The following is an 18,447-nucleotide window of genomic DNA, read 5'->3' on the forward strand; positions in this document are numbered from 1 at the left end:
GTGGTAAAAATAGTTGATGTATGAGAAATGTTAACATACCATAGCTTTACCCTCTTGAACTATAGTATTTCGTGGTGTAACAATTGCACGTTCTTTTAGATAATTGAAATCATTGTAACAAATGTCAAAATTTGGATAAGTTGCAGAAAAAATTGCTTCGATTGGATTTTTATAAGTGTGGATGAGTAAGTCATTTGGAATTTCTACCCAAGATGTATCTTCATCATTTTGATAATCAATTGAATGTGCATAACCTTCTCCAATTTGCAATAACCAATTTGAAAAATGGAAAATATTTTTTCTATCTTCTTCAGTTAAATTTTTTCTTGATAATCTCATATTTTTTGTTAAATGAAATATTTTAAATGATGACCAAATATATGAACTATTTAATGTGGCTTCAATTATTTGTTCTTTAGTTCCTCCTGTAATAACATGCAAAATTTGTCTGAAATCTCCACCCAATAAAATTGGTTTACCACCAAATGACTTATCAACTTGGATACTATTTGGATTTGATAGAATATCACGTAGAGATTTGTCTAGTGCTTCAAAACAATATTTATTACACATTGGAGCTTCATCCCAAATGATTAATTCTGTTCTATCAATTAATTTTGCAAGTTGAGTGCCTTTTTTTATTGGACATATTGATAAATTATTGATTATTAAAGGTATTTTACATCGAGAATGAGCCGTTCAACTATTTGGTAGTAATAATGAAGCGATTCCAGATGATGCAACAGCTAAAACAATTTTTCCTTCAGATCTTAATTTATTTATAATTGTATGCCATAAAAATGTTTTTCCGGTTCCTCCATAGCCATGAACAAAAAATGTATTACATGTTTTTTCTTCAATTCCTTTGATAACTTCATTATATACATTTTTTTGACATGTATTTAATTGAGCAACTAAATTCATATGTTCACGTTTTAATTCATGGCAATCATAATCTAATTCTTCTCTTAAAAGTCTATTATCTAAGTCTAATATCATGTTTGTATCAGGCATTGGTAATTTATGATCTTTTAATGAACTTGATGATCTATTAAATATTTGTTCTAATTCAAATAATACTTTATTTTTTAGTTCTGACTCAGGCAAAATTAAATTTGGATTTCCAACTTCAATTCTTGCTTTATACAAAATATCATCAGACATATTTAACCAGTATGAATCTAATAACATTTGAGGATCTGCAACATCACAAAATAAAATAATTGTAACAAATAATTGACGGATTTCAGAAGCAGTTGCAGCATGTAAAGAATTTTGTAATGCTTCAATCCATTCTTTGTCATCACCTAATAAACCCAAAACTCGGCAAGCTTCTTGATATGAAGAATATGTAATACCATTAATTGTTTTTATTGAATCAAAATTATTACAACCTTTTTGAATATTTAATAACATTCTCATATAATATAATTCACCTGCTGCAGGATGTACATATGTTATTCGGCCAATACTTTTATATTTTCTTCTTGGTGTCCAACATTTCTTATCATCATCCCATACAAATTTAGTTGGAAATTATGTATAAGTTAATTCAGATGCTCCTGGATAAATAGTATTTGCTTTAAACCATCCAGTAAGCATAGTATCTTCTGTGATTTTGTCTTTTATTATTGATTCAATTGATTGATATTCATTAAAAGTTATATTTTGCTCTAAAGGCAGATGAATTTGTAAATGTTGAACAGCAGGATGTCAAGAATGAATTGAATATTCAAACAATCTCCATACAGATTCGTGAGGAGTTAAATATCGACAATTAAGATAAGCGGAAATTTCATCGTTTAGATTTTCACGTAATAAAATCCGAGCTCGATCTGGTCCTTTATTAATATATTTAAATAAATATTTAATTAACATAGATTGAGAACATGATTCAACGTTAATGTGAGCATTATATCTTAATAATAAATTTGAGTTATAAGGCACAACAAAATTATTTCCAATATGAACACCATTCTTATCTACAAATTTTGTATGATCATCACGACGTTTATATACAGTAGGTGTATTTGATTCAAATATAGTATTTGTATTATATGATTTTGGAAAAAATTTGGAACATTTTCCATCTTTCATGCAAGGAGATTTTGGATTTATATGTCCGCAAGGTCCATAAATCATAAATTGGCTAACAATTTCAAAAAGTTTTGGATTAATATTTTTATTTGGTAATTCCGCTGAAATAATAGAATCTATGTCAGTCGCTGTATAACATTTGTAATCTTTTTTTAACCAAAATAACATATGAGCATGAGGAAGTCCTCTTTTTTGAAACTCTATTGTGTGAACATCTGCATCAATTTCTCCAAAAGGTTCTCCAGATTTGATATAACTGATCATGTCTTGTAATTTTATTTGAAATATTCTTGAAACTATGTCAGGTCTATCTTCAGGACTTCAGCTTTATAGTTAGGCTTTGTTTTAAAATATCTTTCTATTTCAGGCAATTTCACATTGCAAGTAAAAGTTATAAACAAATCGGGATTACCATATTTTCTGCAAATTGCCATAGCATCTTGATAATTGTTAATCATATCTCTAGGACTTCCGGTATGAGAACTTGGTAAAATAATTTTTTGTCCTATATCACGACTTTACGAATTCCAGCTAAAGATGCAGTATAAATGTCTTTAAAAATTTCACTGCGAATTTTTTTTTGGTTTTTTCTAATCCAATCTAAACGATCTTCTTCAACTGTTGCATAAGAATCAACTAAAAATTGTTGAAGTAACCGTCCACCTTTTAATAAAGTACTTCATTATTTCTATCTTGAATTTGATATGTAATATACTCTCGCATAGATATTCTCTGTCTTTTTTTTCGAGAATTTCCTATAACTTGTTGTATTGGCAAATCTGGCCTGTATCCATCTTCACCATATGGAAAAAGTATTGAATATTGTAATGACATATACTTTGGATGTATTTTGAAAATCCGTCGTAATCTTCCGTCATTTGATTCAATGATTATGTCTTTATTCGAGTTAAATTCTCCAATATCACCAACAATTAAACCACCAATTTCTTCACTTGTTGGTTCTTCATATTGTTTGCTATCAGTTGGTTGGCGACTGAGCATAGTCATATTGAATGAAGGCAAAGCATGATGTTCATATTTATCTCTAGCCATTCGATAAGTTTTTACCAATTCATTAGTTTCATCGAACATCTTAATAAGTCCTTGCACGATATCTGATTTGATATTTTCATTCACATGAGTAGGATCAACAACATTAATACTGTTCGAGACTTCATTTTTTGTATCATATACGTACAGTTGTGCATACTTAGGACATTCACCATCAGGAGGCAACTGATCCCATTAAATGATGTACTTAGGACATTCACCATCATAGAACCCATTAAATGATGTACTTGACCGCTTATTTTAAAAACATAAGGACCTGATCCAGTATTTATTTTGTAATCAATACTTGCTCCCATGGATGTAAAAGAAAACATTGAATTATAAACCCTACATTTTCTCTAAACAATTTGCTTTCTGAGCCATTATCTGGATTTAACAAATTTTCAAGAAAAGCTGGTGTTGGCTTTGGTTGTTCAACTTTGATCTGACCTTTTCTAGAACAATTTGTATAAATAAGAGATGCATTTGAAGATGATCTTTTAACAGCTTCTCCAAACCAAAAGCATGCGTTGCAATCATCACATTTGTAGATATTATCACCTGAATCTTTATATCTCACAATCAATCCTGCAATGAAAATTTTTCTGCTTGTTAAAACGCTTTACATGATTACTACTGTTTTTTCAAGACAATAGCCAAAAAACTTGAGAGAAATAACCTTGCTTGCTTCTTTGATATATTGCATGACCAAATGACTGTGAGCATTGATCTGTGCAAAATGTTTGAAAAGAGTTGGTGGAAATATTCATTAAAACTACAATTATAACTTCATTAGTTGCAAAAAACCAAACCTGTCATATCATTAGTTTGCGGACATTGGGAGAAGCTATTTTGATTCAAATCGCCTGATGTATCTGCATGTAAGAGTGAGCAACAAATAAAATGAGATTATATAGATGTTATTTAATGTTCTTACTAATCATTCAATTGCCATTTTTCTTACAGGAGAAATCTTAGATCGACATATAACAATAAATGCAGTAATGACTTATGCAGAATGAACAAAGTACGATCACATTTAACTCAAGCCACTACAGACAAATAATGTATACATGAAAGACTTCGATATTTCTTTTTAGCTACTTACAATCATTGTTCTATCAATTTTTTCCTCGCTAGAAAAGGGTAACCATCTTTCTGGAAACATTAGCTTCTACCTATTATATAACATTTCTCTTTGTAGGAATATACCATTTCAGCAATTATATTATATTCAGTTAACAAACGTCTCTGCAAATCCTAATTGCCTAGGAATTTAAAACCAATGGCAGTATCAACACATTAATAGCCAAGCTGAAAATTGGCTAACTGAAAATTAGGTTTTTTTTTTTCATTTGAAAATCTATCATTTTTACAGAAATTATAACAACGCCACCCTGGTACACGCATTCAACAGCAAAAAAAAACATTGATATTCTAAGTACATTAAAAGAAAAAAAAAAAGTGCTTTGACAAAAGATACCTAAATAAACATGAAAAAAAAAGACCATATGCACATTAAGATAACTCATTTTCAATCCTAGATTCTCACAAATAATCAAATGTTCCAGACTACTGATCTCTAATCCAAGAATAGAAATCCTCTTCAAACTGATCACACAGCAAAATTCTCTTCAAAATTCAATGCATACATATTTATAGAAATATAAAATACATTCAACTATCTCAAAGCAAGTAACATCAACAATAGCATGAACTGTTAATCGACTTGTCAATATCAAATAGAAGTTAAAACTTGCTCAATTATACAAAAAGTTAGAATTACGATGTCTTACATGTACAGAAAAATTTTATGTACACCTCTTGATCAAATAAAAGAAAACTCTAGCATCAGACAAATTATTAAATATTTCAATCAATTAATTCCTATTATCAGACTTTGATTCCTCTGCCATTACAGACAAAAGAAGTTTACTAAATGTAATTTGTTAAATGTTACACCTAGAAGAAAGGTACAGACTGCTCATAAAACTTTAAACAAATGTATATGAACACAAAATTCTTAATGATCGCAGAAATACACATACAGATATCTACATACACATATATATATATACACATATATATACATATATATATTTTCGAAAATAAGATTGCAATCTAACATCTTGTAAGTGTTTCAAAATTAAGTGTCTACAATAAATTAATTAAAAAATCTATCTTCTCGAATCACAAATAAACCTTCATTTAAAGCTCGAGTGGTATTTTCACCATCACCTCTAAATTGGTTCTCATTCTGACATTGATTAGATCCTTCAGCAATTTGAGGGTGAAACACTATAACCAAAAATCAAACAATATGAATTAATTTATACTTGCACACAAACAATTATTTTTTCTGATAATACTTATATTGATCAATGTTTCACAAAACACAAAATGTACCCACTTGTTTTCCATCTCTTTGATCTAATACGATTATATTCAGTTCTTCATCGGTCAAGTCTGTCTCCACTTTCATAATTTCCAGCAATAGACTGTTCTAACAATCTTTTCATTCCTCTCGTCACATTCTTAGGTGCCATTTCTGCATTTATATATATAGTCCAGTTAATTTATAAGCCAACTTGATGGCAAAGACACTATATTATTCAAATAATACCATAAACAACATTAGCCAAATAAACCACCTATTCACAATGAAGTATAAAAGGAAAAGGTAACGTTTATCAACATAAAGATCAATACGTGGAATTCTGTAAACGAACTCACTCTAACAACACTCAACGCTAACTCTTTAAACCTCATTAGCAACTTCAGACAAACATTCATACCTGAGTTCAGAACACTTCCAAATTTTGATTGCACACTGTTCCCAATATTTGCTAAGCAAAACTAAACAAACCATCTGTTTACAATCAACCATAACAGCATACCCCCAACAGACAATAATCTAGATACCAAAGTTAGATACCTGAATCACAACAGGACACCCAACTAATACCAACTAACAAAAGCAGGAACAGTGGCAAAAGAACAAAGAAAACACCCAAACCTTTGAAGGAAGCTAACTTCGATTAACAAAACAAAGAAACAATAGAAGGTTTTGTCTTGAAAGATTATAAAAGCTGACAAATCAGTTACTACAGCTGAAAACAGAAAAACGGAAAGTGGATTAAAGGTAACCACTTTGGGTATATGAACAAAAGATGAACAACTATGTATTCATCTTGATTTTGCTTAATTGAAATCTTACCAAGATTTCAATGTTCTTGATTTCGATTGTTTAGGTTGACCTTGACTAACAGTGGGATCAACTACTTTTAGAGAATAAAAGAAACAAATTAGAAGCCATGGTAAATGAAACAAATCAAACAAAATAGAAGCCACGATGAGGTACCTGGGATGATCAATTTACTCGATTTCCGTTTACTTCTTCTTCTTCTCTTCTTTCCTTCCGTTTCAACAAAATCCCAACAGAAAAAAGGTTTTATCACTGTTGATCTTAGTGGCTGTTAGATGTCGGTGTAGAGATGTTAGATTTGATTTTGATTTCCGAATTTGATTTCGCAAGTAACTGAGCTTGATATTTTGGGTTGATGTTGAAAACTTATTCCGCAGGTAGCTCCCTTTCGATGATTATAAATGAGTCGATTTCGGTGCAGACTGGGAAGACAGATCTTGATGTCGGTGTAGAGTCGGTCAACAGATGTGCGTTTCTATTCGACCCCAAAAACTATCCAATCATGGCAGGCTGTAATTAAAGAAAACACCAAGGGCAAAAGCATCACTTCATTTCGGGCTCTAGTGAACAGTGCCACGGGTTTTAGATGTATGTATAATTATACTGGAATAAAAGAACATACATAACCCATCGTAAAAATAACAGATAATGATAAGAAACCTGTAGCATAATCCCATCTACTTTTAGCCTTTCTTCCATAACACACCAATCTTCTTCAACATGTCTTTGGCAAGTGATCGTCCAAGTCTTCTGAACAAGGTGAACTTAAGGAATTGTACTGGCTTTCAAGAAAACATGTTCTCTTTAAAAACATCCTGTTGTACTCTGTTGAAAGAATAGCAGCAGCCGCGTCAGCGGTCTTCCTCCACTGATCTAACTTAGTCTCCAATTTAAAAAACATCGTCTAGTTAAGAAATGTACTCCAAAGTTCAAACATGCCTTCCCATTTGTGATCTTATCTATTGAACATAGAATTGAATTTTCAATCCTTTTGTTACACCTGAAACGAATTGCAGAAATCATTATATTTTCTCTCAAAAATATCATGTATGGCAGAGCAATACTGCCAATACATGAACAAATATACATTATTTCAATGATTAATTGATTACATGTTAGATTCACTTCACATATACTATGCTACTTTAATACGATAGCGTTCATAGATTTACTTCAGAGGTTAGTAGTCCTATTACAAAATATTTCCCGGTCTTTTTTCTTTTCTAAATCATGACCTTTACACCTCCACTGAATTGATCACCCCTTTAACTCTCCATTTTCGCAAGTTAATAAGATATGTAATGAATCATACCAAATATATGCCATTCCACCGGTTTAATCATTACATATGAAATCCACTTTTAGTGATCCACTAACCTAAAGGCACAAATGCACGGGAAGAACATCTATGAGAAGCACATCCTAGTAAACTTCTTAATTAAACCTAGACCAACTATTAAACCTAGTCCGAGTTGCAGCTTAATGCTAAGAAACCAAAACATTTAATAAGAGCAGCAAATTACATACCTATCATAGATATGTTTTATTAGTGCATCTGAGATAAAATTCTCAACATTCACATCGACCTTGATGTTTAAGTTCATATGGAAAAAAAAAATCAAAATAATAGATGAAAAGCAAAGTACAATTTCAAGAGAAGCCACGCAGCTGATTGACATTGATGGATTTACCTTTTCCCCTGTTTGTTTATTGATCTGCTTGGAATTTCAGAAAACCTGTGCTTCCCGCACATATCCACTCCTTTACCCAAAGTATCAATCAAAGCAATTAGAAACGACTAAACGGATATGATATATCGACTAAAACCATATATATTGACTAAGCCTGTTACTAAAACCATATTTCAGATTCTACAACAGGACAACTTCGTCAACTGATGAAGAAATCATAATCAATTAACCCACATGAATGGAATGCATTACCTGAATTAGAATTCGTGTGAAATAGACATGGAACCGCCGTGTAAAATCCCATTTTCACTCTTGTTGTTCTTCAGCCACTGCTTAAACAAAGTAGAATTGATAGCATTCCTGCAAACTTCTCCTCAGAGTAATTACCTATACTAAAGCCAAAGCCTTATTCTTCTTTTCCAAACCTGATTTCTCCATTTGCAGTTGGGCATTGTACTGATGTAGAGCTCTGCAGTGATCAGTACTCACACTCAAATCCAAGACTGAAGAAGAAAAGGAAGCAACCTAGAGAAACAATTGTGAATTTCCCAGATCCTGCAAGTCGAGTCAACTGAGAATTCAAACACCAGTAGCTAGTCTTTCATTCTGTTCTCTTATAAAAGTCAACTTAAAGGTCTGACAAAGAAAAGTCCCCCTTTTTGACTTTTGTTTCTGTGACGTTCAGGTCAAATTTATGTACCAATATCAAAACAGCTTCTGAAGACTGAGAAGTCATTCCAAAAGTTTTAACTGTAAAAAACAGGAACAAAATCAATACTCACATGGGGTAAGAGCAAGATAAAGGTAAAACGTTGAGGTCTTCTTGTTTCATTTTATTAGAGATTGAAGCGGGAAATCAGAAAGTCCTGGCTGCAAGAATCACAAAACAATTCGACGAATTGCAAATTTCCGTCAATTTATTACTAATCAATAAATTCAAAATGAATCAGTAAACACAAAAAACCAGCAAATCAGAAGCAACTTAATTTTTGGAACCTCACTCTTCATACTTCTTCTGTAGAAGTAAGTTGATCATGCTTCATTCATTTTATACAGCAATAATAACAATAACCCAGCATCCAACAACAATTAGATTTAATTTACAACACTGGAGAAGGTAACTGCTAGCCAAGAGAAAGGATTTGAACAACTGAATGATACCAACTTCCTAGACTTTTATGGCAAGCGCATGCATTGCTTTAAAATTCCATATTTTCATTTACCTCAGCCAGATATAATCTCCAAATTAGAGAATTAGCAAAACAGCAGAAAAATCGGTGAAAAGGTTGAGCTGATCTCACAAAATAACATTATAAAGTATTTTATATTTTCAAACTACACATACTTCAAAAGTTAGTCTGCTAACACACTCTGATTACAGATCAACTCCATTTTGAGTTCTCGATATACTTCAAGTTTCAAAATTTTGAAACATTTTTCGTATCCCTGGAATTCCTGATCATCGAAACACCCTATGATAAAGTATCATTACAGAAAAAAGTTCCACAAATTACAAATCTCGCAACAAAACAACACATTTTTCATACAACCACAATAGATCTCCTATAACCAATCCAAATCCCTGTTCTTAAAGCAGTAACCTAAAATTCTAAAAAGTAGATCAACAAAGCCTAAAGTGATGAATTTTACCTGCTTAAGGCAAGCAGGGAAGGTAATTCTGCCACTTGTGTCAGCAACCTGTCCTCTCAAACTCTTGCTCTTTCCTGGTTCATACCAATAATCATTTCAAATACAAATTTTTATAAACTAACTCATACGACAACAAAAATCAAATAACTTTTATCAGAGGTTCTAGATTCACCCATTCGAAAAGAATTCTTTGTTTCTCATATGGTGCTGAAATTACCACAACATCTGAGCAAAATAAAACAAAGACACAGAATTCAAAACAATGAGAAAGTAAGACCTGAAATTCCCAAAAATAAATCTCTTGGCTACTTGACCAAAATCCTTCAAAGCTGATGAGGAGAAAGGAAACCTCCAAATTAACCCCAAAATTAGGTCTCTTGACTACTTGACGTCTAAGATAGAAGTGGCTATCTTTCTTGTGTCTTTGATCCTTTTAAGCCTCCTCTGAAACTCCCCAACATATACACACATCAATTCAATAGTGAATTTGGAAGAACCACTATACTTGATCAAATAAAAAAATAAAATAAAAAACTCAACCAATTGGGAAATTGAAGATTCAATTTTGAAGAAGCCCACAATCAATTACCAAGAAACTGAAATAGTTTACCTCAGTATTGGGGGTATCGTCGTCGCCGGAACTGGAAGATGCACAGGAGCCGGATTCAGTATGTACCCATATTAATCCTGGGCATCATCCTCTTCATCAGCGTCTTCTTCATCCTCTTCATCCTCTAAGTCATTCTCATATTAGCACTATGCAAAGCCGAAACAGGTATTCACATTAGAAGGATCCAATTCAGATAGAATTGATGCTTGGTTTCGAAGAAGATGACATACATCCACAATATGCAGCAAAGCAAATGAAAGAAAACAAAAAAATACCTCAAAACGATCTGAGTGTCTGGTTTATTGACGAACCTGAATTGGAAATGACTTTTCCACCAGTTTGAAATTGACCTCGAACAGTGAGGAAAAACCTCTTTCTGAGATAGCTTTTGAGCCATACTTTGAGTCAAAATGACTATGGAATGAAGGTAAAACCAAAATGGCTCAGGGGAAGAAGGTTGGCCCCTCCTTCCACTATTCAAAATGAGCGGCTCTGATTCACTTCTCATGAATTCGATTCAAAATGGAAGTCTAAGATTAATTGATACCAAAAATTAAAAAATAAATATATAATTACTTAATTTCTAATCTGACAGTCAGAAAAATGCGATGAATTAAATTCAACAACTAATAATAGAGTAATGTAGTTTTAAATGAGAAAAACTTGAAAAAATAAAATAAAATTTTCTAAAAAAAAATTAAACGACAATATATTATATAAGATTATTATGTATGATATATAAATTCATATTGTAGTTAAATAATTATCTAAAATAATTAAATTTATGAAATGGTTATGACTTTTGACTAAATGGGGTTGGAGATGCAAAATATGAATGAATAGTAATGACACTAGGGGTGTCAAATTTTCCAAATGACTTTGGCTTTTGACTAAATGGTTGGAGATGCCCTCAACAGTATAGCATAACAGTGTTATTCACGCTTTATATATAGAATAATAATTAGGATTATTTCTTTAGGATTCTTTAAAGATAGGAATATTCTAGCCTCCTTGTATATAGAGGTCTTTGTAGTCTTTTACTTTCAGATTGAGATTAATAAAAATTGAAAGCTTTTGCTTCTCTCCAGGTTTGCATGATGCAACCTAACCTTAGGTGTGATGCCTAAAACCTTTGGGTGTGATGCCTAGAAACCCTATTGGTGTGATGCTAGTAGTCTTATCCTAGAACCTTATTGGTGTCATGCTAGTAATTCTATCTCATTCTTAATTTTCTTATTCGAGACCTCTTTTCTTCCATACAATTGAGACTTCTGCAATCAAATCCTAGAGTATTCAAACAAACCCTAGTTCTACAGTTCTTATGCTACTTGTCCTGCATTATTTTGGCGTCGTCTGTAAACAAACAGTTTGATCCAATGGCTACACAATCAGGGAAAAACTTCAGGGGTCGTATGACTGACTATCAGCAAGATGTTTTGTTGTTGAAGATTTTGGAACAACTTGAATCAATGGACGCTCGGCTCACAAAACTAGAAGGTCATGAGAAAGCTTCCACAACTAAGAAGGCAGATAAAGAAGAAGATACTATAGTCCAAGACACCAACACTGACGACAAAGAAGAGACGGAGCACCAAAAGGAAGGTGGTGATGAAGTACCTTCGACTACGGAACTTATGAGCCATCTGATCTAGATGAAGACTTAGATATTTCATTATGTTATGTTGTTAGACACAATCTAGCACCTCCTACAACTCAAGCTTTAAGTGCAACTGCTGTCTCAAGTTCTGCCGTTGAGTGGCTCAAACTTCTAGAGCAGCCACACCCGCAACCATACAAGGCAGCACATGTCCTTCTGGGAAGATTGATTATCTTATCAAGATGTGCACCATTGTGGAAAGGAAAATACATATTCTTTTTTCTTTAACAAGAAAACGGTTGTCTTGAAGTCTATGAAGACAATTGACAGGGACATATACAGGAGAATGACGCTCAAGACACCTGATGCCCAAGGGGAAAGTTCTTCACATTCTTATGTCAAAATGGTTTGAGAATGAGCCTGGTGGTTTGGGAAGGGGATTCTATACCTTTAACTGCCGGAGTCGAGTCTTTCAACAGGGGGAGAATGATGAAGAATACAAGCAGAATATTTTAAGTCAGAATTTGGAAAGTAGTTCAAATAAATCTAGGCTTTTATTATTAGGATTTTTATCATTATTAGGATTATTTCTTTAGGATTCTTTAAAGATATTCCTAGTTATTCTAGCCTCCCTATATATAGAGGCCTTTGTAGTCTTTTATTTTCATATTGAGATTAATAAAAATTGAAAGCTTTTGCTTCTCTCCAGGTTTGCGTGATGCAACCTAACCTTAGGTGTGATGCCTAAAACCTCTGGGTGTGATGCCTAGACACCCTACTAGTGTGATACTAGTAGTCTTATCCTACAACCTTACTGGTGTGATGCTAGTAATTCTATCTCCTTAATTTTCTTATTCGAGACCTCTTTTCTTCCATACAATTGAGACTTCTGCAATCAAATCCTAGAGTATTCAAACAAACCCTAGTTCTACAGTTCTTATGCTACTTGTCTTGCATCAGCATAACATGATAGTGAATATGCCCACTCATAATAGGCTCCCAAAAAAACCTTTCCAAGCAAAGTCAAAGCTATGGGACAGCGAGGCAGCAAATGATTCAAACTTTCTGGATCATTTATGTACATCTCACAGAAATTAGGTGAAACACACCAAGAACTTCTGAACCATATCACAAGTAATCAATCTACCACCAGCAATACTCCAGAATAGGCGCTCGCACCTTTCCGGGTACCTTAGCCTAAATGAGGTCCATAAAAAGACAAGAAAGGTTCATATCTAAGAAGAATCCTGATGACTCCAGCTTGCATACTCTCCTATCCGATCTTGATAGAAGCAGAATAATATTTCTAAACATGCCAGCAAATATGTTGATTCCCCCAAATCCTGAACATTAAGATTCCTCCAAAACTCAAAACCCAAGACAAAAGATGAGAAACAGAACTATCACACGATCTTACAAGAGGAGCATTCTGAAAATGAGTCTGTATAATGGAGGAAAAAGGTCTGTTTTCCCCACCCAACGATCTACACAGAGACTCACTCTTTTCCCATTCTCACCCAGAATTGACAAAGGGAATAAAAAAAATATTAACGCCTTGAGAGATATCCTTCGAAGGACAACGACTTGAACCTCTTGTCAAAATGCAAGAATCCCACCCTTCTCTTGCAAACCCATAATTTCAATTAATGACAGCATACCAAATCTCTCACATTAAGGGGGGTGTATTCAATTCAGATTTTAAAAGACTTTGTTTGAGTTTTTATAATCCATGGATTTGCTTAATCCACAGATTTTTTAAATTCTACATGGACTCTGATTGATTCTAATGGATTGATTAACTAGTATTTGTTTAGATTTTACAAATCCTTATGATGTTTTTGGTAGGTTAATTTTTTTTTTTTTCTTCTTCTTCTTTAATTAAGCAATGGATGGATGTATGGATCCAACTATAATGCTATATCAATGACAAGAAAGTATGGCAATCTACCATTCTTTATGTTGTGTATAATGATATATGAACAATAAGAGAAAACTAACTAGCCAAAATGTTATTCATATCTAATTTACAAAAGAATCATGTGTGTATGTATCATCTTAATAATACCATTAAAAGTGAGTTTAATTAGCTAGAAGGATTAAGGCTTCTAAAACTATAGTGATAAAAATAAAATAAAAAATTATTAGATGAGAGTAGATGCAGAGGAAGATAGTGGGAAAATAGGTCTAAGACAAAATAGATGAGTGTCACCTATTGAGACTTGCTTTTTTTTTTTTTTTTTTGGTGAAGAGCTTCTTCATTTTTTGACTGAAAAAGAATCCATCAAAATCTCTTGGGAAGTGGTTGGATTGTTTTTGAGTTTTGATATATATAAAAAACACTATAAAATCCTCCAAAATCCAGCATTTAATGAAATCTTTCAAAATCCTTATACTTTTGAATATCAGCAGATTTGAATGGATAATTTTAAATCTTAATTGAATACATCAAGATTTTTAAGGACTGTTTAAAATCTCAGTTGAATACCCATAGACTTCTAAAATACAAAAAAATACTGTAAACTCTTAAATGAATACACCCCCCTAAAATTTTCAAAACCCTCCCACTTAACCAACATATCTTTTTTCCCTTTCTTACTCTCTTCCCACAGAAAACTTCTGATTACACTTTCAGTCCTATCAGTCAGTGTCAAATATTTGAATTAGTATCTAACCTGACTAAGGGAAATGTTGACTCTTAGTTAATAAGTTTTGGGTAGCATGGAAAAACTGATTAACTGAGAGTCAACATCCCCCTCTTGATACCCTGTTCCTCCCCTCCATCCTTTCTAATCTCCAACTTTCCCACCACCCCCAAAAAAGTGAATTTCTTGGGTTTCCTCCATGTGGCCACTCTAACTTCACATCCAGAATTTCCTTGACATATAGAAAAACATGGCACATGCAGATGTGTATAAAAACATATATTTGACCTATCGAAGTGTGTACTTCACATTTGGCATCACTTGTAACTTGATTATTCCCTTCCATTACATACTATTGAAATGCAGGAGCTAATAAGCAACCAGGTGACTAATCAAATGAACTAAAATTGCTTCTACTTATATTTCCATTGAAGATTATACAAGAAGATGCTAAGGTATGGTTATAGAATATAATTTTGTAGGTAAAGGCAAGAGGGCTGGAACCGGGTCGGGTTACATTTTGGAAGGACACTTGTCGAAATCCCGGCGCTTACGATTCAGGGATTGCCACGGAGGAACTCGAAAGTCGTGTAAGTTGAAATCGGACGGTTATAAGATGGTGTGGCGTTTCGGTTCCCGCCTTGTTGAGTTTTCTTCTTCCTGGAGATGTGTGGGAGGGCGCGCTGTACTCTCAGAGCCGACGACGTTTCTAGGGCTTGCTACCGCAACCATGGCGCCGTTCGTACGATTAACATGGACCGGTGATTACTGAATATAAACTCCTTCTTTTTTTTTTTTAGATTTTAAAATGGTTTTAACGAATTTTCAGGTATCGGCCGTCGTATAATGTGTCGCCGGGAGCGGATTTGCCGGTCGTGCGTAGAGGAGATGGTGAAGACGGCGTTGTTCTTCATTGCATGAAATGGGGACTGATTCCGAGTTTCACCAAGAAAACGGAGAAGCCTGATCATTACAGGATGGTAATTGAAGTTCCAGTTGTGATTCTTTTTCATGTTCAATTTGAATTTGCAGTAGTTTTAAGCTCGGTTGGTTTTGGCCTGGCTTCAAATTAAGCAACTTTTGTTTGGATGGTTTGTGTAAACAACTGCAGTTCAATGCTCGCTCTGAGTCCATTTGTGAAAAGGCTTCTTTTCGTCGTCTAGTCCCTAAAAACCGCTGCCTAGTTGCTGTAGAAGGGTATATGCTGTTTTTACTATATGACTGGTTTCTCTTGCTCTACAGTGTACACTGATTATACCATTTACTTCTTTTCGGTTAAGTGTTTCTGCCTTTTAATTCTTTGTGATATGAGAAGGAAAACGATATACAAACAATAGTAGGGGGACAAAGTTCTCCCAAATTTAATACATGTCACATTGTCACGCCACTCTTTTAGTTGCTAGAAACTAATGTACTTGAAATTGGATCGGTTATGCCGAAAATAGATTATCGTCCTCCAAGGTGTAGGCACTTATCTTTCATCTAGTATGACATGTAGCACCACATCATGATTCATGAAGTAAAACGATTATGTGAACTGTAAATGTAAATGTGCAGCAGTAATCATACTTTTACATGACGACATCTTTTCAGTTTTGGTCATATTGGAGGACGAGAAGTCTTTCCCTTTCATTCTTGTTACTAATGAATATCTCATAGTGAATCGGTGTGAAATTTGCATTTCCAGATTTTATGAATGGAAAAAAGATGGTTCTAAGAAACAGCCTTACTATGTCCATTTTAAGGATGCTCGGCCTCTTCCGTTTGCTGCTCTTTATGATTCGTGGGAGAACTCTGAAGGTAGTTAATGTACAAACATTCTGTTATTAAACCAGCTTCCCAAAACCACAACTGCTGTTAGTTTGTTTTTGCTTTATGTCCGTAAATCATTGAATTAACTTGATCTGAAACATGTTAGCCAGTGAATATCTAGTATGTGATTGTTCTCATCTAGGTTCTAATTTGTGTACCGAACGCGAGCCTGCAGGTGAGAAACTTTATACCTTCACTATCATTACAACTTCTTCATCTTCAGCTTTGGCGTGGCTCCATGGTGAGTCCTGCTTGTTCCTTTTCATTTATGTTTCTCTGTGTTCTATTACAGTATGCATTAGCTATAGACTCTCCATTACTTGCTCAATTTTTATTTTTTATGTAAGGTTACTGGCAGATGTTACTACCAGTACATTTTCTAGTTTCAGTTGCTTGACATGTTATTCGTTTAGTCCTTGTTAAGAGTGTGAAATGTTTTCCTTCCCTCCATTCTCACCTTATACTCTTTAACATGTTTATTAATTTTTTTTTCTCACTATAGACAGGATGCCAGTTATTTTGGGTGACAAGGAATCTATTGATACATGGCTTAATGATTCTTCATCTTCCAATTTTGACAAGTTACTTAAACCATATGAAGGGTCTGATTTGGTAAGTAATTCTTGAACTTCTAAAAGGAGAGACAGAAACTACTATTTCTTGGATGCTAATTCCTTTAATCACCAGGTATGGTACCCGGTAACACCAGCAATGGGTAAGGTGTCTTTTAATGGGCCAGAGTGCAGCAATGAGGTGCGACAGTTACTGTGTTTTCTTTTACACATGATGTGCATCATTTGGTAATGGGAAGAATTTAAACCCAATAATTTTAACCTGGATCTCCTAGTCAGAGTAAAGGCGAAATTTTGACTTGCAGACTTGAATGTGAGAAATGATTTTTCACCTGTGCTTTTCCTTAAGGTGGTTCTCCTTTAGGAAGTTTCTATGATGAGATAAAGTTGTTAAGATGGTTTCATTGAAAAATTTCTTATAAAGGAAATTGTTCTGTACTTAAAGTTGTTAAAGACTGGCTTTTGGTACCTTTTCCCTCGCATCATGATGCATTGCTTGGTATACAAAACAGTGACTCTGCTTTCTGTAGGGTAAAATCTATCGAGTTTTCATGGTTTGGTAAAGTCTCTTGGTTGTCAATTCAGAGATCTGGAATTGAATCCTGTCTTCATTAGGGTTTGGGAGGGTATTAGAGTTACCTTCTTTGGTAGGGTGGGGTTGAGGAGGGAAGTAATATGTCATATTCTTGTTTTAATACTAAAAGAATACCACTACTTAATGATTGCATCATTTTCTGCAGATACAGTTGAAGACAGAGGGCATTAACTCAATCACAAAATTTTTCTCAACAAAGGGAACCAAAAAAGAAGAGCTAAAGCCAAATGATACAAGTTCTCATGACTCATCTGTGAAGACTGATTTTCCAGAAAGCATAAAAAAAGAACCTGAATGCACAGAGGACAGGGTGCAACCATCCTTGACTGTGAAATGTGAAGAAGATTCAAAAAGTAGTGTCTCTACATTCTCTCAAGAGGAGGCATCTAAGGGGCAGACGAAGCGGGACTATGAAGAGTTCTTAGCTGATTCTAAACCGGTTCTTAATAAAGCTGATAAGATTTCTAGTGCTAGTCCAGCAAAGAAGAAGGTCAACCTGAAGACTTCTCAAGATAAGCAACCTACACTATTTTCATACTTTGGGAAAAGCTAGTTTTGTTTGCATCAACTTCAAACTTTCTTCGTCCACGCTTCATATGTGTATGGACATGGCTGATGATTTTGTTAGGTAGAAAGACAGATATGAAGTTGCTGTTTTGCAGTCAACCTACAGTCGGTACTGTGTAATCTCCTATGTTTCCCCATCTTTTGCGGCTAGGCAGTGTAGTGATCCTTTCTGTTGTATCGAACTTGTATCTGAACGTCTGATTGTACTGCATCCACAATATAGATGACTTCTGTGGTCGGATTTTGTGCAATGCATATAAACACAGAGATCGTGATGTTCATATGTTCGATTTTAAGTAAAAAATAAGAGCCCGATGTTTGAATCTAGATGGCTGCAGGTGAAAAAATTCAAGCCCCAG

The 18,447-nt window shown here is 33.9% G+C and overlaps 1 protein-coding gene and 1 long non-coding RNA gene across 4 annotated transcripts; one reads left to right on the forward strand and one right to left on the reverse strand.

The window, feature by feature from the left end:
* Positions 1–6,885: 6,885 nt before the first annotated feature.
* On the reverse strand, positions 6,886–10,729 carry LOC133738056 (uncharacterized). The gene is made up of 8 exons (XR_009859947.1): positions 10,579–10,729; positions 10,304–10,449; positions 9,971–10,137; positions 9,694–9,767; positions 8,826–8,913; positions 8,296–8,598; positions 8,044–8,113; positions 6,886–7,352 (listed from the first exon to the last, which is right to left on the reverse strand). It is a non-coding gene; the product is annotated as an uncharacterized LOC133738056 (long non-coding RNA).
* A 4,048-nt stretch (positions 10,730–14,777) lies between these two features.
* On the forward strand, positions 14,778–18,381 carry LOC133738834 (uncharacterized). 3 transcript variants are annotated; one of them, XM_062166507.1, is made up of 9 exons: positions 14,778–14,926; positions 15,010–15,280; positions 15,372–15,522; positions 15,654–15,739; positions 16,230–16,342; positions 16,530–16,595; positions 16,857–16,966; positions 17,042–17,107; positions 17,667–18,373. In XM_062166507.1, the coding sequence occupies exons 2-9, from the start codon at positions 15,159–15,161 to the stop codon at positions 18,072–18,074; spliced, it is 1,122 nt and encodes a 373-aa protein (XP_062022491.1). In that variant the 5' UTR covers positions 14,778–14,926; positions 15,010–15,158; the 3' UTR covers positions 18,075–18,373. The 3 variants fall into 3 exon arrangements, with proteins under 3 accessions (XP_062022491.1, XP_062022492.1, XP_062022490.1); XM_062166508.1 differs by having other exon boundaries at positions 14,782–14,926; positions 15,010–15,303; positions 17,667–18,370; XM_062166506.1 differs by lacking the exon at positions 14,778–14,926 and having other exon boundaries at positions 15,024–15,280; positions 17,673–18,381.
* The last annotated feature ends 66 nt before the right edge of the window (positions 18,382–18,447 follow it).

This window comes from Rosa rugosa, chromosome 3, assembly GCF_958449725.1.
Source record: "Rosa rugosa chromosome 3, drRosRugo1.1, whole genome shotgun sequence".
NCBI classification, from domain to species: Eukaryota; Viridiplantae; Streptophyta; class Magnoliopsida; order Rosales; family Rosaceae; genus Rosa; species Rosa rugosa.

Excerpts from the sequence above, each read along its gene's own strand:
- LOC133738834 (XM_062166507.1), top strand. The coding sequence starts at position 15,159 with ATGGTGTGGCGTTTCGGTTCCCGCCTTGTTGAGTTTTCTTCTTCCTGG. Across the intron at positions 16,596-16,856 it reads AGCTTTGGCGTGGCTCCATG|ACAGGATGCCAGTTATTTTG; the intron begins GTGAGTCCTGCT and ends TTCTCACTATAG. Across the intron at positions 17,108-17,666 it reads GGCCAGAGTGCAGCAATGAG|ATACAGTTGAAGACAGAGGG; the intron begins GTGCGACAGTTA and ends CATTTTCTGCAG.